General features: G+C 35.7%; 3 protein-coding genes across 3 annotated transcripts; all 3 read left to right on the top strand.

Moving 5' to 3' along the window:
* Window positions 1–2,450: 2,450 nt before the first annotated feature.
* Window positions 2,451–4,724, top strand: LOC147554970 (Rubber elongation factor protein (REF)). The gene is made up of 3 exons (XM_086663911.1): window positions 2,451–2,745; window positions 2,855–3,085; window positions 4,059–4,724. Exons 1-3 carry the CDS (start codon window positions 2,713–2,715, stop codon window positions 4,584–4,586), a joined length of 792 nt encoding a protein of 263 aa, XP_086520037.1. The 5' UTR covers window positions 2,451–2,712; the 3' UTR covers window positions 4,587–4,724.
* Window positions 4,725–10,799: 6,075 nt separating this feature from the next.
* Window positions 10,800–19,380, top strand: LOC147554969 (uncharacterized). Its single transcript, XM_086664528.1, has 6 exons — window positions 10,800–10,906; window positions 13,157–13,238; window positions 13,317–13,625; window positions 13,941–14,345; window positions 14,466–15,019; window positions 19,323–19,380. Exons 1-6 carry the CDS (start codon window positions 10,800–10,802, stop codon window positions 19,378–19,380), a joined length of 1,515 nt encoding a protein of 504 aa, XP_086520654.1.
* On the top strand, window positions 19,249–23,439 carry LOC147554968 (ABC subfamily C protein). Its single transcript, XM_086660184.1, has 5 exons — window positions 19,249–19,946; window positions 20,046–21,449; window positions 21,714–21,862; window positions 22,439–22,633; window positions 23,110–23,439. The coding sequence occupies exons 2-5, from the start codon at window positions 20,135–20,137 to the stop codon at window positions 23,266–23,268; spliced, it is 1,818 nt and encodes a 605-aa protein (XP_086516310.1). The 5' UTR covers window positions 19,249–19,946; window positions 20,046–20,134; the 3' UTR covers window positions 23,269–23,439.
* The last annotated feature ends 1,170 nt before the right edge of the window (window positions 23,440–24,609 follow it).

Below are 24,609 nucleotides of genomic sequence, written 5' to 3'. Positions count from 1 at the left end.
TAAATTTGCATGTGGAAGTATTTTCCTTTTGGGTGGTTTCTGTTAACATATGAACATTTTGTAACATATAACCGACGTCATAAAAAACTATTTTTCTTCTGTAATTTGTACACATTCTATTCATTTTACTTTGATGAAGTTATATTATTTAGTACTAAAATAAATCAAATTTCAATGAAGGGATTAAGCACGAAGAAATTCTTGTTTAAGGCACGTAACTTTACGATCATATGTTTGTGTGTTTCTCTTAGATAAAAAAAAAAAACTTTATTCATTTCTTATCTGTAATAAACATGCCTACTGACTACTGAGGATAGTATATATCTTTGTGGATGGGGCTTCTTTCTCTGAAAATTATTCATTTATTATATCTTCTGTGATTTGTGGTCAGTGATGGAAGTGGCGTGGGTTATGTATTAGGTCTAAGTTTCTAAACCGGCAGTAGTGGAAGTGGCGTGGTTAGTCGTATGCTCGTATGTATGAGGTCTAAGTTTCTAAACTATCAAGATGCACTGAATCACAAAGACTACCACATGTACAACTAAATTTATGATCTTCAGAGTTCGCTTTTATGTTTCCAAGTGCGTAACGTTATTTACGTGTCAATTTACGAACTTATATATTTCATCTTCCTGTTTATACCCCCAATAACAAAAAAATATTTTTGAAATTTCATTGTGCATGCACCAAAAGAAGGAGGATGAACAAATCAACCATAAAACCGTAGAACTCCTTTTCTAGTCGAATGCTTTTTAGTTGTAGAATTCTTTTAAGATTTGTAGTAAAATCTAAAAACTAAATGAATTTTACTATGTATACAAGTTTAGGTGTAAAGATGAAACGAGTTTATCTACTTGCCTTTGTGTTCATCTCTCCTTCTATATTAACCTTTTAGTTTTGGAAATAATTAAGAACTAAAAATCAAGGCCAATTACAAAAAAAAAATTATATCGATGGTCGAGACATGAGGGTCGACAATCTCTCTAACGCGAATTTTCTCAATCAAGGATAGCTCCTAACTATCTTGTTGAAGTTGGGCCGCCAAATTTTCTTTTTCTCACTAAAAATAAAGGTTATTTTTCAATTGCCCTTAGTTTATGCCCAGCTTCCCACGTAGCTCCCTAATTTATCGATAATAATAAGATAATCATTTTCTCCGTTGCCGTCACATATCTGTTAAAGTCAGATTTCTATATTCCAAACTTACCCTGCTTTATAGTCCAAACTTACTCTCTCTCCCTCTTTCTCATCATCTCTTTCTTTAGCTATTAACCTGTTCATCTTCCACCATTGATATGTCTCTCGTCGCTTGCTTGTTTTCTTCTTGTTGCAACGCCGGCTTGTTGTTGGGATGAAATATTTTACCTAACATATACCTTATATATTGTGAATATTTTCCAGATTGTTTTAGCCACGTATTTTTCAGATACTACGTATTTTTGTTTATGAGTAGAAACATATTTCTCGTGTTGTATATATTAGCTAGTCCTGGAATTTTTATTTTATTTGAAATGTCAACGTATTTTAAGGTATAATTCGGTGTCTCAAACTTTTGATCTAAAAGGTGGAAATTCGTCCTAAATCAACCATTTTGGTAAGGGACAAAGATTCAACACTTTTTCTAGTGTTGTGTTTTAAAGTGTGAGGTTTTGAAGGCTAACGAGGATAATATCAGTGTCAGATATAAAAGACTGATGTGTAATTTTGTACTATCGTATGCAAATTTTACAATACATTGTAACAAATTATCTCTGCTAAAAGTACCAAATTTTTTTTGTCGGGAACTTACCAAATTATTCGCACTCCAGAAAAGGAGATTGATCTTAGCCAATCTTCTTAGACCCCAAACACCTATTGGCATTCAGGTATAAAAGATACAGATCGACTCTTCTAAAAGTCAAAGCAAGACTCGGACCAATTTGACTCCTTATTTTGTGTGTTGGATTAGTTCGAGTTCGACACCAATGTGAGAGTATTTCGAATTTTACTATCAAATTGTCAACCACATAAATCAAATAATTTAATGTTGATCAGAATCATAATTAGTTAGGAATTTAAATTTAGAATCAAAATTCCTTCTATAACAACTTTATTTTTTCTCTCTAAATCGTTGTCTAACTCTTCGTTCTGGATGGATGATGATGAGTTTGGAATGAAGGCGGAGGATGATTAAAAAGATAAAGGAAAGGAGACATGTAAGGAAGGTCGTTTCATCAAAAAGTTGAAGGTCGGGTGCTCCTCTCCTAACCTCATTATGTCCATCCAAATGACCATCCATCTGCCTCGCTATCAGTGCCAATATAAAACACGTCATCACATCTGAGTCAGACTTGAAAAATGCCACCATCAATCTTTTCACGACACCTGTCACATAACAAATCACACTTCACCACCTCATCATCTCCATGTTGTGCCACTTGTGATAATTAAAACGCTTACTCAACCACATCATCAATAAGAAGGCGAAGTACTTTTTGCTTCAGATCTGAATTACGATCTATTAAAGCTCATAGATAGATAAATATCTTCGAAATCCAGCCGTCCGATTATGGACGGTGTTAGATTTTAAAACTCATATCTTTTCTTCCTATAAATTCAGCTCTATTAAACCAACTTTCCTTCACAGATCTATAACTAACATACTTCATCTCTCTAGAAATCTCTTCCACCCTCTCTCTTCTGTAAAAGATACAAGGTTTACGAGATCCAGTAATGGCGGAAACAGAACAGAAACGTCAAGAACTGGTAAGAAATTCATACATCTCTTTGATGTTATTCATTTTTTTGATCTGTAAATAGGATTAATATAGATAGATTTCTAGGGTTTTAAGTTTTTCTGGTATGATTTTTACAGAATAATGAAGAAGAAAAGGAGGAGAAATTGAAGTACTTAGATTTTGTACAAGTAGCGACTCTTCAAGTATTGATTTGTTTCGGTAGCATATACGATTATGCGAAAGAGAATGCTGGTCCTCTCAAACCTGGAGTTCAAACTGTTGAAGACACAGTCAAGACCGTCGTCGGTCCTGTCTATGATAAATTTCATCATGTTCCGATCGAACTCCTCAAGTTCGTCGATCGTAAGGTAAAAATTTCAATTTCACAAAACCTAGCTTCTGAAATAGCCTAGCTTCTGACGTTAGGTACTAGGTAGTGTTTGTGTAGTATTTTGTTTGTCTAAGTCAGATCTGAAATCTGACTCGAAGTCTGAATCTACTCTTAGAGTAAGATTTCTGGCAATTAGTTTTGATCGTGGCCCTTGTGGATTGCTGATTTTGGGTTCTTCTGAACTAGGGATTCCGAATCAGACTAGTTTCAAGACAATTAGAGACTTCTTCCAGTCTAATTTCAGACTATTTGTTTTTCTCTTGATTCATTTGAATAGTTTGTCCTTGCTGATTTTGGTTCGTCTAACTAGATGGATTCTGAATCAGATAAAATGACATACATAGAGTCAGATTTCAGAATGTTTTGTTTCGTTGAATTTCAGACTGTCTGTTTTTCTCTTTATTCATCTGACTAACTATTTTGTACTAGTGTTTTGGGTTCATTCCTAACCCAAAGGATTATGAACCAGACCAGTCAAGTACATAAAATGCAATAACTCCAGTCAGATTTTATACTGTTTGTTCTCACACTTGACCAACTCATTCATGCTAATTTTGGGTTCATGGAGAAAAAGGTTTCTAACCAGAACAGTCAGATTCAAAATACAACCGGTGATGGTATGTCCAGCCAGTCTCCTGGCTGATTCCTGGACAACCAGTCTCCTGGCTGATTCCTGGCCACTCTCTCTCTAAATCTGGACCGGTCACGTCACCCCACCGGTCAAGTCACCCTGCCGGCATTCAGCCCGACTATCACCCTTGGTTCAAAATAAGGGCTTACACTGAATCTACCCAGTAATTTTAGGGTTTTTCAAAACAGGAAAGATTCCTGTACTAGTTGTTGTTGTCAGTATAAAACCACTGAATTTCTATGTACAAAACGTCTAATTGTCAGTTTACTTTTTATGGGGTTATCAATGAACTTACTCACGTGATTACCAATTTGTACAGGTAGATAACTCAGTGACTGAGTTAGATCGGCACGTGCCTAACCTCTTAAAACAACTATCAACTCAAGCTTATATAGTAGCTCAGAAAGCACCAGGTTTAGCTAAATCAATAGCTTCACAAATCCAAACAACTGGTTTAATTGATACAGCAAAAACTATCATCACAGATTATGAGCCAACAGCTAAAGAGTTATTCACAAAGTACGAGCCTGTAGCCGAGTCATACGCAGTTTCGACCTGGCGAAAACTCAACAAGCTACCATTATTCCCTCAGGTAGCTCACATTGTTGTTCCTACAGCTGCTTATTGGACTGAGAAATATAATCAGACAGTCATTTATACAGCAAATAAAGGTTTTGTGGTATCAAATTTTCTTCCAATTGTGCCAATTGATAAGATTTGTAAGATTTTTGGTGATGAGCAAAGTGGGTCTCCTGTTTCTTCTTCAGCTTCCTCTTCTTCATCTGGTGACGATGATGATCATGAAGTTAATAATGTAGATAAGACTGGAGAGGTAAGTAAAGAGTGATTTGTAATTTTGGGTTTTTGATTATGATCTCAAAAGAAAAGGGTTGTAATAAGTTGTTAGGATTTGTATGAGGTTTTGGTGTTTTATGTATATCTCAATTAAGTTTGATGATCTAATGGGGAATTTGAGTTTCCCAAATCTAAGTTCTTGAATCTTTGATTAGTTTGCAGTTTTTTTTAGGGTTTAGTTTGTTGGTTTTCATTTACTTTTTACCATCTTATTGTACTAGTATGGTATTCTGTCTCAACTGACCCAGAAGTCATATCTATTTTTGTTTCTAAATCTTGTCGGTCTATTTAAATTAGGTAAAAAATAGAACCCGGCCGTGCTTCTCGACCAGATGCGGAATGGATTGGATTCAGAACGGCTAGAGTTGGTCTTCCGCTGGGCTCTCGTCGAGCGGAATTCTACGTAGAATCTGCCTAATTTTTCTGGTTCTTTATCATCACTATAGAAAATAACTGTCTTGTTTCAATTGAAGAGTTTGCTAGTAGTATTACTAAAAGGGTATGAAGAGAGCTGTAATTTAATGGAGTGAGTTTGTTTTTTGGGGGGTTGTGAGTTAAAGGGGGTAGAAATCCTTTTCCCAAAGAAGATAACAATAATGAACAACATGATGTTATCCCATCCCTGTCAACTTGTGTAATTATAGTACCATTTCCAACAAGATGGCCAATTGTGACAGAGTATGTCATATTTCTTGATTTGAGGGTTGGGTAGGATTGGGCCACTGTGCCTTTTGGGTTGGTGAAGTGAACGCAATTCAAGATCTATCAAGTGGCAACACTCCCAAGACTATGGAATCTCAAAAATGAATCTTGGCTCACTAAAAAAAATCAAGAAAAATCAAGTGTAGATTGGGGCTATTTTTGATTGAGAAAATTCAAGTTTAGAGAGACTGTAGCCCCTCACATCTTCACCATTGATGTCATCTTTTTGTGTGTAATTGGTCTAGACTTTTAGTTCATAATTATTTCCAAAACTAAAAGGTTAATATAGAAGGAGAGATGAACACAAATGCAGTTAGATAAACTCGTTTCAACTTTACACCTAAACTTGTATACATACAAAAATTCATTCGGTGGGTAGATTTTGCTAAAAGCGTTAAAAGAATTCTACAACTATAAAGTATTAGAATCAAAAGGGAGTTATATGGTTTTATAGTTGGCTTGTCTATCGGCACACTCGGTGCATCAGTGCATGCACAATAAAATTTTGAAAAGATTTTGTGGTTGGTGGAATATAGATAGGAAGATGAATAAGTTCGTGAATTTACACACTTCGAAAACATAAAAGCGAACTCTGAAGATCATAAACTTAGTTGTACATGTGGTAGTCTTTGTGAGTCGGTACATCTTGATAGTTTAGAAACTTAGACCTCATACATACGACCCACTTCCACAATCCACCACTGACCGTTTAGAAACTTAGACTTAATACATAAGACTAACCACGCCACTTCCACCACTGACCACAAACCACAGACGATATAAAAAAAATGAATAATTTTCAGAGAAAGAAGCCCAATCCACAAGATATGTACTATCCTTAGTAGGCATGTTCATTAGAGATAAGAACTTAATAAAGGATTTTTTTGTTATCTTAAGAGAAACACACAAACATATGATCGTAAAGTAACGTGCCTTAAGCAAGACTCTCTTCATGTTTAATCCCTTCATTGAAATTTGATCTATTTTACCTAACTAGTACTAATATATATTTTAGAGTCCATGGGTATATATACCAAAATAATGTTCAAAAAAGGTATATGATCTAACCTTCCCAAAATATGGATATTTAGTCCTTTTATATTATGGACATAAATAACACATACTTTATTAAATAATACTGTCCATGTCCCTCCTCACAAAATCGCGGGTTTATTTGATTTTCTGGCTGAATCCGGAAAGTTTCTAAAGTGGAAAGGGCGTGATTTGAGGGGTTTAAAGCTGGCAACGGTATCAAATTGAAGTTGAATTTTCTCTCTCTTCAAAACCGTTTTGGAAATCAAATATTCTCCCAAATCGATTGAACTGCACCCTAAAAAAATCGTAACTACTGAAAAGGTACTTTCTTCTCAACTTTTCCTTTTTATTTTTATCAGGTGTAAAGATAAGATCGTTCATTAACACCATTTCGTTTTCAAATTTGTTGAAAAACGAATCGTCGTTATATTCATGTGAAAGCTTTATAAATCTGTTGTTGCATGTTGATTTTATGATGAAGTATAAGTTATTTTTGACAAATACTAATCATTTATTTAATAAGAATAATTTGATGTTTTTTTGTCCATTAAAAGAAAATCTGTTGTTGAAGAAGATGTTGGAAAGAAGAAGACTAACACCAAAGAAACATCAATATCTGAGGTAATGTGTTTGAAATTTGTAGTAATTTATTGTTGATGTATGCAAATACTCTCTAAAGTATGTATCATTTACATATCACTGTTCAAATTTTAATATACATTTGCATTTCTTCTAAGTAGCCATTAATTTACATATATCATACTCTGCTTTTTTTTAGAAGTAAATCAATAATGTATCATAAAGTATGTATACTACGTAATATATGGTTGCATGTACATTTCTGTTCTATAATTTATTGTACAGGTTGGTGGGAGTTCTAAAAATTATAAATTGAAGATGTTATTGGGAGTCCACGAGCATGTCGAATCTGGTTGTTAAAGGACTCTGATAGTTGAGAAGAAATAGTTGTGTACCTGTTTAAACAACAACACTATATGGTTATTTTATCATTAAAAAAACTTAAAACATTTGTATAAATTATGAATGAAGTAACATTAACTATGATCATGCCGGAAAAAACACACATAATATATAGTTAATACTTAATTATCCATAATAAATTACGTATACTATACGAGACAAATAATAATTTTTTTTGATAAGATTTCATAATTTATGATAAAGAACTTCGATTTTCAAGCTCTACTAGCCAATTTTAAATTCAGATTGTTCCTTAGATGCCTAACACAAAAGGTCATCTGTGATATCAAATTTACATACATAAATAATGAAACATTTAATAAAAAACAAATGAGATGGATCATAAATAACAGGTACAGATAAATAAATCATGTATAATGTATGGAAAAGTACAATTGTTTATTAGGTTCAGAGAAGTTTTATATGCTTGTCATGACCACTGTTCTGGTAAAAAAAAGGACGTATAATGTTGGATAAATTTTTCATACTTTACGCACCTTTGTTCATTAATGCTATCATCTTACGTGAAATGTATGCAAATTGTATCAGAAAGTATGGTAATTTATCGCAAAGTAACTGTAATTTTTATTCTGTTACAAGAATCAGAAAGGATAAACATCAAGATATTATTAGCAAATTGTATCAGAAAGTATGGAAAGTTATCGTAAAGTACTTGTACTTTATATTCTGTTATAAGAACAAGTGTGGATAATCACAAAGATCAAGAATTGTACGGACAAATGATTCTGATCTGTAAAAAAATAAAAATAGAAGAGGATTTAACGTAGATCTGAAGAAATATACAATGAACATTAGAAGGAGAAATAACATACTAAAATTGAACAAATCATTAAATAAGAAATAAACATCAAAGATCTTAAAGAGTTATGAAAGTTTTAGAGAGAGAAAATATAAATCTTCCATTCGAAGCTAGTTAAGATGGAAACAGATCTTATGTAGTTGGATCACAAATGTAATATGTTCAATAATAGAGCATCGTAATCTGATAATGGAAAAAAAGAATTATCATTAGATCTTAACAATGGTTTTAATACAAAACTGAAAATTTTAAACCTTATAAAAGATGAATGATTTCCGAGCAATCTAATGAAGATGAAAAAAAAGTTCTAAGATTAATGGAGGTTTTAACAACTAACTTCGAGTTTAAGAGAGAGGAAATAAAAAAAATTCGTTACAGAATATAATGAAGCTAAGATTACTTTGAATAGAAATGTGATTGGAGAGATAATGAGGGAGATAAAAAAGGAAAAGAGATATGCTACGATTTTTATGGTTAATCGGTTACATTAGATAAGGAAGGTTATATTCGGTATTAAGAAAGATTAAGTATTATAGAGATCTGTGATTTCTCTCTAGATGAGACCAAATGGACTAGATATCCATTTATATTATTATTTTGGTTTTGAAAACCTTTATAGGATTATAGAGGACTATATCTCCTATTAAGACCCGTTTTTTGGGCTATAAACTCAAAAATTCTATATTTTATCAAAGTAAGATGAACAGAGTGTAAACAAATTTGAGAAGAAAAATAGTTTTTTTTTTGTATTATTTATAACTTCTTCTATAGGTTAGAAACATGTTCATATGTTAACAGACACGACCCATAAGAAAAATACTCTCACATGCAAATTTTACTTCTACTTGATTTTCGGCGGACAAAGGTAAGGTTCCCCCCACATATCCTGATTCAAGATTCTCCATAGCTCTTCAGGTAAGTTTCCTTTTCAAAGTACATCACAACGTCATCTTTATTTTCATATTTTGATAAGAAATCCGTTGCACTGTTAGTCTCTTTATAGACATGTACGTAAACTAATTTCGTACTCAAAGAAGCTAATTTACTTTCATACTCTCTAATCTTCTTCATATACGCCATAACGTTCGAAGGAATAGTAATACCGATACCGTTCTGCCTTGTTTGATGGCATATAATTCGATCGCATCGACAGACTCCTGTGGACTAGTTATTGCTGCATATGCAACTATAGGTTTTCCATAGCAATCTTGAAATATACATCCGATACCGGCTGTGTCATTGTTCCTAGCTCCGTCTAAATTAAGAGCAAGTGATTTTGGCTTAGTTGGTCTTATCCATTTATAAAATCGGAGACTTGGATATAACGTATTTGCGTAGCATTTTCTTTTATGGAAATGATCTTGAACTTCATAATAAAACTACGACTCCAATGAAGGAGGAAGAGGGTGATATGTGGATTGTAGTGAAAGATGATCTTGAACTACATAATAAAACCGCGACTGAGGTGGTATGAGGATTGCAGTGAAAGAGGATGATCTTGAACTTCATAATAAAATCGGGGTTGTAATGAAGGAGAAGGACGGTGTGATAAGGATTGTAGTGAAAGAGGTGTTGGAATCGGTACCTAGCTCAAAAGTAGGTGGACCGGTTTTTGGTTAATTTGATGTACCTATATTCGTTAGAATCTCAATCAAGACGTCTCGTTGGATTCGTCTCGTCGAGCTCTTGAATTTAGACTCAAATTTTGTCCAAATCCGATTCCGTATGAGTGAGTTATTACAAAATTCGTTTGGTATGGGTACCATTAACTCAAAACCGGGATTTTGAGTTAGTACCACATTTATGAAAGAGGAAATGGTTTATTTCCTTTTATAGAACCTTCCATATATTCATGGTATGTTCTTTAGAATAGAAAGGTGACTCACGTGGTTTGCACATTGGGCGCCCGCACGCACTTTGCACGTACGCGTCGTCGCGAGGAGCGATTGGAGCCTTGGATTTTACGATCATAGATATGATCTGACGGTCAGGATATTTGGTGCTCTTTAAGATAGATCCGTTGATGATCTAAACGGTGGGCGTTCAATGCGCGAGATTTTAATAGATCCGTTAAGATCTGACGGTCAACATGGCACCCGAAAACCAACAGACAAATATGACTGTTGGGAAGCATCCATTCTTTTCAAGGCACCTGTCTGAAGTGTCACCAATACTTCTATAAATACCAAACAGAATCCAGCAAACAAAACACGAAAATTTTTAGCATTCAAAGTTAAGAGCATTTAGAGTTTAAGAAGTCAATTCATCTGTCGTTCTTACTGCTTGTTCTAAGTTCGCACGCTTTCAGAGAAACGAAGTACTCTCGTCGTCATACTGAAAGGTACAGCCGTTGTATCCTGGGAGACAAACATCTTACTGGTTCTAGTACTAATACCAGAGTGTTCACTGTCTTAAGGAAAGAGACAACTCGACTCGGCTTTTCTCTCTCTAACCTTTTTTTTTTATTAATCTTTGTTTGATTATACTGGTTTTTACTTTTTAAGTTTTAGACATAAAAGTGTTATCTCTGAATTTATTTCAGAAAGACACAGGAAGGTATATCCTTGTTTTTATTAAAACAGGAAGACATAACCCTGGTTTTTCATAATACCAGAGATACAACAAGAGGATGATCTTGATCTTCATAATAAAATCGGGAGGACTGTAATGAAAGAGAATGAGGGTGATATGAGGATTCTAGTGAAAGAGGATGATCTTGATCTTCATAACAAAATCGGGAGGACTGTAATGAAGGAAAAGGAGGGTGATATGAGGTTTGTAGTGAAAGAGGATGGCAGGCAGAATAAATCATCATTGTGAAAAAAAAGATTAATGAAAAAACAATAGCACGAGATTCTGAAATACTTTTAAAAACTCTTTCCCTCCTTTTTCAATTTGGAACTCTATATGGTTAACGGGTTACTATATATGTGGAGTTTTAGAAATATTAATCATTTCCATACTACCTTTCATTGAAGTAATAATCCTCCGGTAAGTGTTTAAGGAAAGAATAAAGGTACAAATTTTGAGTGGGAACAAAAAAAAAAATTAAATTATTTGTTTCATTCATTCATCGCATATTTTTCAGCTTCTTTTTACATATTCTTCCTCTCCGACTACCGGCATCAACTCTGGCTACCTTCACCACCAATTTCGACGATACTTCCATCAACTGCGACAACACTTCCTCCTCCTTCTCACCTATGTTCTAACGAAGGGATCCTCCCCTTCGCCAGAACTTACAGAGAGAAATGAAACAGAGAGGAATGGAGCGAGAGAGAGAGAGAAGAGAGAGAAAAACGAAAGAGACAAGAGACAAAACATATAGAGGCATGAGAGAGATTAGAAGATGAAGAACTCTTGCTGAGTTTCTCTGTTTGGCGGCTGTACCGACAACATATAAGGAAGGGCGTGTGTGGGAGAATTTTTTCGGTTTTCCGACTTTTGATATTTTATTCTCATTTCTTATTTCACAATACATAGACCTAATTCTTGATAAAGTGAAAGGGGCCATTCTAACTTTTCTTTTTCAGATGGTTTTGCCACAATTCTCAAACTTTTTTTTTGCCACGCAAAATATTGTGACCAAACAGGGCTACCTGAGATGTATTTATGATTTGCTTACCATAATAATTTTGTAAACTTTTGATTGCTATAAACTTGTGAGGAAAGAACTTCATTGTACTAAGTCTATCCCTTACTAATGAAGTAATATTCCCATATCAAATACAAAGGATGGAAACTAATATAGATATCCTTTGTATTTGATATGGGAATATTACTTCATTATAACTTATCTCTCTCCCAGCACTCAAAGGTCAGTATAATCTCTTCCATCCTATCATTATTTTCCTCATTTCCTTCGTTTTCGTCTTTTCTTTTATCAAAATCAGACTATTCAAAATCTGATTCGGCTACTGTTCAACCATTTTATGTTTTCTCCTTCTTCCGGAGACTCTTTACAGCCAAACCCTAAGGGTTCTTTGGCTACCACCGACACCACCCCCTGCCACCGACTTACTTTCATAGTGACTTTCCGGCAGCGATCTTATTTCCCTTTGGTCCATTCGACCTAGGTTTATTCCTAGCCGCACTTTCTCTCACTAGCTTCTTCACAGTAGCGACTTCACAGCCACTTCTCTCACTAGTTTTGACCTAGGTTTATCCCTAGATACTTGGCGCCTGCTAGTCCTCCTACGTGACTTTCCCGGCACCGACAAATACTTTTATTTGTCACATTTTGCTGGACTACATCTCATTCGTGACATATTTTCATTTGTCACTGTTTTCCTTTCACACCTTAATCATTTTGACTGTTTTTGGCTATCCTTAACAAAAAAAAAAAAAAAAAAAAACTGTTTTTGGTTAATGCTGCCAATATATACTTATTTCCAACTATTTGTGACTATTACAAAATCGTCTACTTCACCCACTGCACAATCTTTTTTGATGCCATTTATTAAGTCATTGACTGACCCTCTTCTATTCACCAGCCACCTCACAGTGATTCTTGTGTCGGCTACATTTATGATATCAATTACGATATTAATTTTTGTGTCAATTGTAGACACATTTCCGACAATGCATCATTTGTCGACAATTACCATGTCATCATCATTGTGGTTGTTACTCGTCATCCAATTTTTTGGCATTTCGATAATGTCTCTCTTGTCAACTATAAACACAACATTATTTTTGTTCTCATTATTTTTCAATTTTTACATTTCCGATTATTCCAATCGCGATTCTTCTTTTTTTAGAAACATTACTACAGTATGTTCTGACTTCATTACAAAATTCTTAAAAGTTATTCTCTTGAGTTTTTCAACTAAATTTTGCCGACCCATGATTTCTATACCTTCTTGTTCATTGAGAACGATTCTTTTCCCTGGCACAAATATTGGTAATCCTAGCCCTACGGCTACGACACTTCTCTCGGGAACTATTCTCTCCATCCACTCTACTTCGTGGATTATCGGCAGTGGTGCTTCAAACCACGTCTGTTTTTCTTTACAACATTTCAGTTCTTATGAACCTGCTCCTCCATCAGTTTATGTTCAGATTCCTGATGGAAGCACATTATTGGTTACACATATCGGTAAAGTGGTATTTTCCGAATCTCTACATATCGATAATGTTTATCATATTCCAAACTTCAAATTTAATTTAATTTCTGTACGACAGTTATGTAAATCTCTACATTGTCTTGCGACTTTCTCACCTTCTCAATGTGTTTTTACGGACACCGTGACTGCTCGCCTGATTGGTCAGGCTGATGAAGTTGGCGATCTATACATTTTACGCCATAAATCTTCAGCACTTACTCTCCATAAGTCGATTGACCTTTGGCATAGACGACTGGGACATCCTAGTTTGGATCGTCTCAAACACTTATCTCAACGATTTGATTTCATTCGCTTTGACTCAACGCATGACTGTACAATTTGCCCTATGGCAAAGCAATCTAAATTGCCTTTTCATAAAAGTACCGCCGTTAGTACTTTTCCTTTCCATTTAGTTCATGCTGACATTTGGGGACCTTTTCCCGTTCTTTTGCTCACAAATAAGCGATACTTTCTCACCTTAGTTGATGACTATTCCAGATACACTTGGACATTCCTTATGCAGTCCAAGTCTGAGACTAAGAAATATTTAGAATATTTTTTTAATTTCACAATTAAACAATATCAAAAGACTATTAAGTCAATTTCTTCTGATTCGGCAACCAGCTCTACCTGCCCTATTCAGACTTTTCGTTCCGACAATGGAACTGAATTTCTCACTAAAGACTTACAATCTTGGTTCCAGTCGAATGGTATTATCCACCAACGCAGTTGCGTTCATACTCCACAACAAAATGGGGTCGTTGAACGCAATCATAGACATTTGTTGGATGTTGCTCGTGCCTTGCGATTTCAAGCTAATCTCCCCCTCAGTTTTTGGGGAGAATGTTTAAAAACGGCAACTTACTTAATTAATCAGATGCCAACTCCAATTTTATCACTTAAGTCACCTTATGAGGTTTTATATGATACTCCACCAGACTACTCGACCCTCCGTGTCTTCGGCTGTCTGTGCTTTGCTCATAATTTTAAAGCTACTACTAAATTTGATATGCGAGCTAAACCAGGAATATTTATCGGGTACCCTTATGGAAAAAAGGGTTACACCATTTATGACCTAGAGACTAAAACTCTCTATGACTCTCGAAATGTAACTTTTTTTGAAAACAAATTTCCTTTTGAGTCGGTTACCGACGTTTCGTCTGACTCACACATTTTTACTCCTTTGAATATTTTGGATGACCATGTGCCTTCTCCCGACACTTTTCAGACTCCGTCGCGACACAATATTTTTCCACCTCCACCTTTAGTCAAGTCTTTTCCCTCGCCTTCGGTTGATTCTCCTCATTTGCCTTTTATTGAGACGACGCCTCCTATTTCAGGTAGGCCCCTGACTCCCTCTGATCCCAGCAAGGATATACCTTCATCATCTCCTATAGAGGTGCCTATAGCTTCTTCTGATAGTGCATCTTCTCCAGACTTTTCAGCTTCCGCTTCTCCTCGGCCTTTTACCACCAGTGGCACTTCATCACTCGACTCTCCCGTCGAGGAATCTGGTAATCCTACACGACCAATTCGTGTTAGGAATCCGCCTGCTTATTTGGCTGACTATATTCTTTCTAGTTCAGAAACGACATCTTCGCGCACTCCTTATCCACTGGTCGACTATATCAGTTTTGACCGTTTTAGTAATTCTCATAAGGCTTTTCTAACTTCTGTTATCACCACAGAAGAACCAAAATCTTACAAAATCGCTTCTGCTTCTCCAGAATGGCGTGAGGCGATGACTAAAGAGATTTCAGCTCTCGAGACTAATAATACTTGGTATCTGACTTCCTTGCCACCTGGCAAGAAACCCATTGGTTGTAAGTGGGTTTACAAAATTAAATATCGTTCGGATGGATCTATCGAACGTTATAAGGCACGCCTCGTCGCCAAAGGATATACCCAGGTTGAAGGTGTCGACTATCATGATACATTTGCTCCAGTTGCCAAATTGGTAACTGTTCGAGTCCTTCTATCCCTTGCGTCTATCCAAGGATGGTCGTTGCATCAATTAGACGTTAATAACGCTTTCCTCCAAGGAGACTTGGAAGAAGAAGTCTATATGACCATTCCTCCAGGTTTTAGTAGCAAAGGTGACACTAGAGTTTGTCGCTTGAACAAATCATTATATGGTTTGAAACAAGCCTCCAGACAATGGTTTGCTAAATTTTCATCCGGTTTAAAAGCTGAGGGTTTTTCTCAATCTTCGTCAGACCATTCTCTTTTCAGTTATTTTAATGGTCCGACTGCTATCTATATTCTTGTCTACGTAGATGACATCATCATTACAGGCAATGACAACAAAGAAATTGACCTCCTTCGACAACGTCTCGAGAAACGATTTTCTCTTAAAAATCTCGGACGACTTCAATATTTTTTAGGCCTAGAAGTATCTAGGTCCCCTAAGGGTATTTTCCTCTGTCAACGGAAATACACTTTGGACATTATCCGTGATTCTGGACTTCTCGGAGCTAAACCGAGTTTATTTCCTATGGAACAACACTTGAAATTATTACCTACAGATGGTACACCTTTAGACGATCCCACTTCTTTTCGGCGTCTCATTGGTCGACTTCTCTATGTCACTGTAACGAGGCCTGATATCGCCTTTTCAGTCAATTATTTAAGTCAATTTATGCAACATCCCCGTTCAACACATATGGATGCTGCGACTCGAGTGCTAAGATACTTGAAGGGCACCCTCGATCATGGGATTTTTCTTTCGTCTTCTAGCTCTCTGACACTTTCGGGTTTTGCCGACTCTGATTGGGTCAGCTGCCCCATCACACGTCGTTCCACCACCGGCTACTTCACAATGCTTGGTGCAAGTCCGTTGTCTTGGAAATCTAAGAAACAACCGACAGTCTCCCGATCATCTGCTGAGGCAGAATATCGTGCTCTTGCTTTCCTTACTGCCGAGCTCCAATGGTTAAAATACCTTTTTCAGGACCTTCGAATTTCCATTCCAGAACCTTTTGAGGTTTTCTGTGACAATAAGGCGGCTATGCATATCGCTGCTAATCCAGTTTTTCACGAACGAACAAAGCACATTGAACTCGATTGCCACTTTGTCCGTGAGAAACTTGAAAGTGGTCTTATCCAGCTATCTCATGTTCGCTCTGCAGATCAGGTCGCTGATATTTTCACAAAGCCCCTTGGTTCTGACCAATTCCAACGGTTAACTTCCAAGTTAGGCTTGACTCAGATTTCTTCCCCAGCTCCAACTTGCGGGGGGTAATGAAGTAATATTCCCATATCAAATACAAAGGATATCTCCTTCCCAATTCATATTTCCCTATTTGTAAACAATATATTAGTTTCCATCCTTTGTAATTAGTTTCATCTTTTGTCATTAGATTTCCTAATTCTGTTTTATTCAATTATGTTAAGTTCTCTCTTTGTAAATGATATAACTACATGAATACTCAATCAATAAAGTTTACCTTTGATTCAATTTGTTTGTGCTGGATTATTATTATTTTCACACTTACAAATGAAGTCTCATTCAACAAGGTGTCAGAAGTATGCTTTCCTTCAATAGTTTGGAAAGCTTTCATATTTTGACTTTTGTCCAGCGCCTAAAGCAAAATAGATTTAGGGTTTAATCATAATACCTATTATAACTTTTTATATAAGAAAACACCTACTCTTGAAAAACAATCTTCAAAATTCTCTTTCTTTTTTTTTTCTCATATTTTTTCGATTGATTTCAAACTTACTATCTGTTTCGCAATATACACGTTATTTAGTATCAATTACGTATAATTCTTATTTGACCCCCTACTTTGTGACCAGCTTTTTTTTTTGCCCCCTATTTTTCATAAATTCAAATTTGACCCCATATTTTCATGTTAATGACGTAAATACCCTTCTTATTTTCTAAATAAAATATTAAAAATATAATTATTTCCACCTCACCTCTCTCTCTCCACGTCATCTATCGCTCTCTCCACCTCACCTCTCTCTCTCTCCACCTAACCTCTATCTCCACCTCACTCTGTCTTCTCCGATGAAGGTCGCCGACCGGAAAAACCATATCCGCATTTTATTCGTTCCTGATACGTAAGTATATGTCCACACATATGATATATCATGTCTGGATCATATTTGTTACAACGGGAGATACTCTTTTCCTGAAGGAATATTCATAAAATCCGTACGATTTCCCCGATCTAAATCGAGCAGGTTTTCGATTCATCTCTGGAGTTGAATACCTCATTCAATAATTTTTTTTTGATCCAATCCGTAGGAATCAATATCAATAGAAAAGGAAAATCCCTTATGATACACCAGATCCGGCTCGGTTATTGATAGAGTGAATAGATCTGCCATTTCTTGAAATCTCTCTTCTGATATCGTAACTAGATCTTCAATTTTTTGTTTGTATAGGGGAAATTGAAGGGAAATAGCTATTAAATGATGATTTTGTTTTACTAGAGCCATCAACATGTGTTTCAGCTCGGTGGAAACACAATTTTGACAGTGCTATATGTTGTATATGTAAATCCTAGATGTAAAACTATCCGGAATTCGAACCTGAAGGAGTATAAAACAAGTAGACAGAAATCGATATGCTGAAAAACTATGACCAATGTGATAGAAACAATTAATCATAAATAGAGTTCAGGTCCGAATTCCATAGATAATATGGATGGGATCATTTATAATGATAGAGAAATGAAACACTCCCTCATGGTTCTTATCCATCTACTTGATATTTTGAAAATAGGTTGGTGAAACTTGAAAATTCACTCATTGAATGAGTAAAGAGTAAACAATTGAATTGGATTCGGTTGGATGGTACCAACGAAATCGAGTACTAACTTCTATTTCTTATTAAATTAACCGATCAACTTGCTATCAGACATTTTTTTTTATTCGGCTTGCAAAAAATTTCAACATATTTCACTTTATTTTTACTATGAAAATCAATCCTACTACTTCTGGTCCTGGGGTTTCCGCACTTGAAAAAAAAACCTGGGGAAAAAAAACTCTCATCTCTCTCTCTAAATATTCCGGCGAAGGGGTTACCTAAAGGTCTGGTTCAACTTGCTATCAGACATTCTCCACCTCACCCCTTCGCCGGAATATTGAGAGAGAAAGAGAAATGAGAGTTTTTTTTTTGAAGGTCGCCGGCCGGAAAATTTTTCGGCCGACAACCTTCATCGGAGAAGACATAGTAAGGTGGAGAGAGAGAGAGGTTAGGTGGAGAGAGAGAGAGGTTAGGTGGAGATAGAGGGGTGAGGTGGAGAGAGAGAGAGGTGAGGTGGAGAGAGAGATAGATGAGGTGGAGAGAGAGAGGTGAGGTGGAAATAATTATGTTTTTAATATTTTATTTAGAAATTAGGAAGGGTATTTACGTCATTTACATGAAAATAGGGGGCCAAATTTGAATTTATGAAAAGTAAGGGGGTCAAAAAGGAAGCTGGTCACAAAGTAGGGGACCAAATAGGAATTAACTCTTTTTGTTTATTGATTCTTGCTTTGTTTCATAAATAACGTGTTATTTATTGTTAAAATTTCATACTTTTTTTTTATGTGTCATACATAACACATTATGTATCTACAATGTTTCTTCTAAATGGGAAAAGGACTAAAATCCCTTTTTCTAGGAAGATTGGACCTTAATCTCTTTTTGAATTTTATTTTGGGCCTAAAACCCGTGGACCCTAGATTTTGGGCGAAAATTGGAGCAGAAGATAATAAGTGTTGATTCTGTTATGTTGAGGGTATTATGGACCAAAACACCTAAAATATTAAAATTCTATTTTTTAACACGACAGGACCCTACACCACTTTAGGTTATTATTTTTTCTTAGAATATGTAACTTAAGTAAAAAAAAAAGAAAAGATAACAACCCGAGTAAGAAAACATACAATTCCAATGTTACTTCCATACAATTGTTAGTGGATAACTGATTTCTAACTTTTTGTGTGAAAGGTATTTATTTTGATTTGAATGTTTGAAGTTGTGATATATAATATTTTAGAACTAGAGAGAAATAGATGAATGTTAGAAGAACTATCTTTAAATTGTTTAGTGTGCTGATGTTGTGTTTATATAAGTTTATTTTTGTCACAGTTCTACTTTCGATAGCTCGAGAGGAAAGATGTGTACAATTGTTAATATGGTATCTTAGACAAGTTTTGAGATGTTGGAGAACACTAAATAAACAAAGGATCAGTACAAAAACAATTGGGTAACTAGAAGAGCAAACTTAAGTAAGACTTTTATTTCTTTTTAAAAGAAAAAAAAAGAAAAAGGAAAGAAAGTAGTACTATTTGTAGTTATTAGATGGGCCACCTTGTCCCCGTTGAAGAAGAAATCTATTCGAAAACGGATTTAGGTTTACGCGCCTTCTCCTTCTCCCCCAATGGTTGGCGAGAATTCGCCATCTCTTTTCAAATTCAGCGAGATTAATACCAATTTGTAAGCATGGTTTGATGGCATATAATTCGGTCGCATCGACAAACTTCTGTGGATTAGCTATTGATACATATGCAACTACAAGTCTTCCATAGCAATCTCTAAATATACATCTGATACCGGCTTTGTCATTGCTAATAGCTCCATCCACATTAAGAGCAAGTGATTTTGTCTTCCATAGCAATCTCTAAATATATTAAGGATTTAAATCGAATAAATTAATGTTTAATTGGATTCGAACCTGGAACCTATTTCGTTTTTGTGAGAAAAATGTTTATTGTCCCAATACACCCGTGACAGTCCCTTTACCAAAACCATTCGTTAACCGAGTGGATGTAACTTATTTATAGTGTGGATGTAACTTATTTATAGTTTTAGAAAGCCCACCGGTTATTTCCTTTCCTTTCAACTGTCCTAAATATTTATCTTTTTCGCGCGACTCTATTTCTCCCCCAATTTTCACGGCAATGGCTCGCGCGAATTTCACCTTCTCGTCTTTTCAAATTCAGCCTTCAGTGAATAGAAAAACCCTAGATTCCATTCCTTCTCTTCCTCCATTAAAACTCACCAAGAGAAAAAATTACCTGCGCAGAAAGCTATTAAAAACCCTAACTGAACACTATCATCCCCCTATCCTTCCTCAACAAAACCAAACCCCACAAGAACAACAACAAATTCAAGTAGAAGAGGAATTAGAAGAAATTGGGGGTTTCTTCCGAAGTCCTGTATTAGAAGAAGAAGATGAAAGGAATTACGAGAAAAAGGAGTTCACTTCAGAAATTAGGGTTTCTGAATCTCCTGCTATTGTTTCTACCAGGTCTATTACTGAATTTGTATTTTATCTTGGTGGCATTTTTGTATTACAGACTGTATTTGCAATTTGGATCTTTGGGTATTCTAATTTTGATAAGAAAAGTAGAAATGAGGAAAATGAAGTTGATTTAGGAACATTAGGGTTGGAAATGGTTAATGAGAAGCAAAAGGGAGGTAATTTTGTTTCTAAGTTAATGGGTGATGTTAATTTTAAAACAAATGAGTTGATTAATGTGGATAATTCTGAACTTGAAGAAGAAATTATCAAAATTAGGGTTATGGCAAGGGAAGTTAGGGAATTGGAGGCAAAAAAGTTGAATAAACCAGAATTGGGCTCATCTACTGATGTAATTAGGGTTGATGGGGATGAGAAAGTTTTGAAGTCTGCATCTTCAAGAGGTAAAACCAACATTCAAAAAGAGGTAGATGTTCGATTAACGAAGTTGGAGAAGAGACTTAGCTCTATTCGCGAGAAATCCACAGCATTGCCGGTTACTTATTTGCAGAATTTGAGTAAGATCGAAGAGAAGAAAGTGTCTGAGAATATAAATGGTGAAGTCAAGGATGAGAAATTTATGTTTAAGAAGAAAAAGAGGTTTAGAAGTTATCCTAAGAACACTAATAATCACTCAAAAGGGTTTACTAGTGGAAAAGATGCATCGCTCGCGAGTACTAGTAATGGAAGCAGTTTGTCGAATTTTTCAGCTCAAAAGGAGGAAGAAGGGATCCAAACTTCTAGTAGTGATTTGGGGGAACTTAGAGCGACTCACGAAGAAGATTCTCATGGGTTGACTGACGATGATGATGATGCTCGGAATGAGTCTTTTTCATTGCTGGAAGGTGAAGAGGCGGAAAGAGAATCGTTGGGTGGTGAACCTATGAGAATGAGAAGTTCAGAAAAGGGTGTGGGAATGAAAAGTTCAGAAAAGGGTGTGGGAGTGAGAAGCTCCAATCGAAACCCAAGGTCGGGTAAGGCTCTTATTTATCAAATCTTGTCGTAACAATTTAAAGTCTCACACTCTCACTTAGTTGTTTTGTGAACTACTTTTGCTATGTTCCGTTATAGAAGTCCCTAACCGGAAATAGGTGAAGGGGAATTGCAGGCTAAAGCTCATCTATCTTCCACCTTATTCTGATGACCTGATTGGATATTTGTTTTCTGAAATGTACAGACAAAAGTATACCGCGCATTCCCTGCTTAGTTATAGTGAACTTGTGTGTTTTGTATTGTAGGTAGTATTAAAGATACCAGTGAATGTTCACTTGAGCGAGGAAGATCAAGAGAACTGAGGGCAAATATTTCTCATAAATACGGGGAAGACGTTGATAGCATACCAAGAAGCAAGGACGACCTTTGGTGGATGAAACTTCCTTATGTTCTAGTATGTACACCCGACTAAAATTTCTACGATTTCAATTGAAGAAATGAAATTTTGTTAATTCTGTAGTTCCTAAATTGTGTATCTTTTAAACGTTCATATTCTAAACCACATCAGAGATGCATTGTCAGTGTTCAACACTTCAAATTTTTGTGTTCGACTTAAACCCTATGCCCGAGTCATTATTTCAAAGAGATGCAGTGTTTTCCATAAATTGGAGACTTGGAATTATAAACTTTATAGATCATAAGATGTATTAGTTCATAGTAACTGTGGGTTTATGGATGTTGAAGAGGAGGGTGGACGGACGAAAGAGAAACTAATCTCGCACGATCATTGACATAATGGCCGAAGATGATGTTCAATAGATTTTTGTAGGGTTTGTTCTGAAGATTTTGATCGACGAGAAAGTTAGTTTTTCAAATTCTATCTGCTTGTTGTTCATCAAATGTCACTGCTAATCTCCGTAGTTCTTCTGTTTCTAATCTTTTACAAATAATTCTGCATAAGAATGTTGCTTCATTCTTTAAACATAACTTTCTACGATACTACGTATTAAGCATCTGGGTTCTGTCTCAGGCTATTCTTTTGCGTAGAGATCCAGGCGAAGAAGCTGCAAAAGGTCTATATACTTTGAAGATGGACGAAGAAGCTTCGTCTTATACGGTTGCATTTGAAGATCGTGGCGATGCAGCTAACTTTTCGTATATATTGGAGTCATTTTTCGATGATCTGGGTGATGTCAGTGCTGACGTTGTTCCTCTGTCAATTGCAGTAAGTATACAAACTTGACACTTGATATCTGAAGTTAGAAACCCTAAACCCTGTGTCTGTGATGCTGTGAAACCTCCTTCGATATCCATTAATGCCAATATGCTTGCAGTATGTGGCTGGACAAACCCCACGATATGGACTCAAGCTACATATTTGACTGTCTGAAACTCTGAATTATCATTAATGCGATCAGATTAGTGAACAATACTAACTAATAACTATGCCCACCATTTCAACCGATCACTTCTTGACGACCGTTATGTATCTTGTAATTATCGAATGCATGAGTATATCACTTTTAGCGTATCTAAATTGAGGGATTGCCTGATTGCGTTGAATCAATATAGTGGCTCATGGAAGATAATAAACTAGGAAAGAATGAACACCTATTCCCATTCCTTTGTTTTTTCGTTGAATCAATGCATTAAATAACGACTTTAGGTTTGTGCTAATACTGAAACAAAAATTTGGTGCAGGAAATTAAGGAAGCGGAGAAATCGGGTACGATGAAGTTGATTGTAGTGAGAAAAGGTGAGCTTCATCTTTATGCTGGACAACCACTTGGAGAAGTTGAGACGGCTTTGCGCTCCATTGGGGAAAGCCAATTCAAACAAGAAGATAGAAGGAGAAGCTAGAAAAACCTAAATCAGGTCTTCCTCTTTTCATTCAAAGATCCATTGAACTTTCATTTAAGACTAATTAACTTCTCTTGGAAATTTTGGACAAAATATCAAACTTGAGCCATTTGGAGTTCAAAATTCATTGTATTATAGACCAATTCACAATTAAAGCTTGGTTTAGATCAATTGATTTTTTGTATTTGCTTGATGGGAGGAATATTAGGTAGTATTTTTCTCAAAACTGAAATCTAACTCTATGGCTAAACTGAGTTGTTCAAATTCCAAATAGTTTTTCGTTTCTGTCTCGTCTGAGCGACTAATTCAAAGTGATTTCAGTCCATCAGAAAAATCGTATGGATTTTATGAAACCATGTGTTATTGTTTGAATTCTTAGTAAATCCTAATTTGAATAAGGCGGCGGCTTTGGGGAATAAAAAAAATTCTCAGGGGCATAAAGACTTAGTCAACCTTGGTTGACTTAGAGGGCATATTGATTTTTTGCCACAAAATTTTTACTAACTTGTAGATTACCCCTTAATCTTTATCTTCATATCACCTCCTTTCTCTCTCTCTTCCTCTTTTTTTCCTGATTTTTTCTGTCTTCTTCAACTCATATTAATGTGAATGGAAGATGAATGATTATCTTTATTTCCCAAAATTTTATCTGTCTTCTTCAAATCAGATTAGAGGGAATAAAGAAAAGCTACTACCTGCTGCAATGGAAGACAAAAGAGAAAGCTCCTTCATCCTCCATGAATGGGAGACCAAGGGGCTTTCCCCTTCGTCATGGCTGCAACAGGGCAATAGATTTGCTGCCTTGTTGCAATGGAAGACGAAGAGGAAAGCCCCTTCGTCCTCCATGAATGGAAGACGAAGGGGTTTTCCCCTTCGTTATGGGTGGGATAGGGCTATTGCTTCATGACTAGGGTGAGACCCTTCATCTCCCATTAATAGAAGAGATGAAGGGTTTCCCATCATCTTCTTCAACTCAGATTTTTCTGAGTTGAAGAAGATAGTCTTTAGAGAGAAAAAGAAAGAGAAAAAAAAGAGGAAGAGAGAAAGGAGGTGGGAGGAAGATGAAGATTAAGGGTCAATTTACAAGTTAGTAAATTTTTGGGCCAAAAAATTAATATGCCCTCTAAGTCAATCTAAGTTGACAAAGTCTTTATTCTCCGGAGAATTTTTTTAATTCCCCAAAGCCGCGGCCTAAGGCCTTTGAATAATTGACAATTGAATAAAACAAAAAGTATACTCAACTTGCCTCCTGAGACTCACACTTGAACTGTATGTGAGATAAACATGAGTTTCTCTCTCCTATCACATGTTTAGTCATGTGGAGAGAGAAACTCTTGTTAC

The sequence above is a fragment of the Eschscholzia californica genome, unplaced genomic scaffold (genome assembly GCF_041429995.1).
Source record: "Eschscholzia californica isolate CP2 unplaced genomic scaffold, dmEscCali1.0.p SCAF_2, whole genome shotgun sequence".
NCBI classification, from domain to species: Eukaryota; Viridiplantae; Streptophyta; class Magnoliopsida; order Ranunculales; family Papaveraceae; genus Eschscholzia; species Eschscholzia californica.
This window is presented reverse-complemented; position numbering and strand designations above follow the sequence as displayed.

Coding starts and splice junctions, on each gene's coding strand:
- LOC147554970 (XM_086663911.1), top strand. CDS start 2,713: ATGGCGGAAACAGAACAGAAACGTCAAGAACTG. Junction 2,746..2,854: donor AACAGAAACGTCAAGAACTG/GTAAGAAATTCA, acceptor TGATTTTTACAG/AATAATGAAGAAGAAAAGGA. Junction 3,086..4,058: donor TCAAGTTCGTCGATCGTAAG/GTAAAAATTTCA, acceptor CAATTTGTACAG/GTAGATAACTCAGTGACTGA.
- LOC147554969 (XM_086664528.1), top strand. CDS start 10,800: ATGAAAGAGAATGAGGGTGATATGAGGATTCTAGTGAAAGAGGATGAT. Junction 10,907..13,156: donor GAAAAGGAGGGTGATATGAG/GTTTGTAGTGAA, acceptor ACAACATTTCAG/TTCTTATGAACCTGCTCCTC. Junction 15,020..19,322: donor CTCGAGACTAATAATACTTG/GTATCTGACTTC, acceptor TTTTTGTCACAG/TTCTACTTTCGATAGCTCGA.
- LOC147554968 (XM_086660184.1), top strand. CDS start 20,135: ATGGCTCGCGCGAATTTCACCTTCTCGTCTTTTCAAATTCAGCCTTCA. Junction 21,450..21,713: donor CAATCGAAACCCAAGGTCGG/GTAAGGCTCTTA, acceptor TTTGTATTGTAG/GTAGTATTAAAGATACCAGT. Junction 22,634..23,109: donor TTGTTCCTCTGTCAATTGCA/GTAAGTATACAA, acceptor AATTTGGTGCAG/GAAATTAAGGAAGCGGAGAA.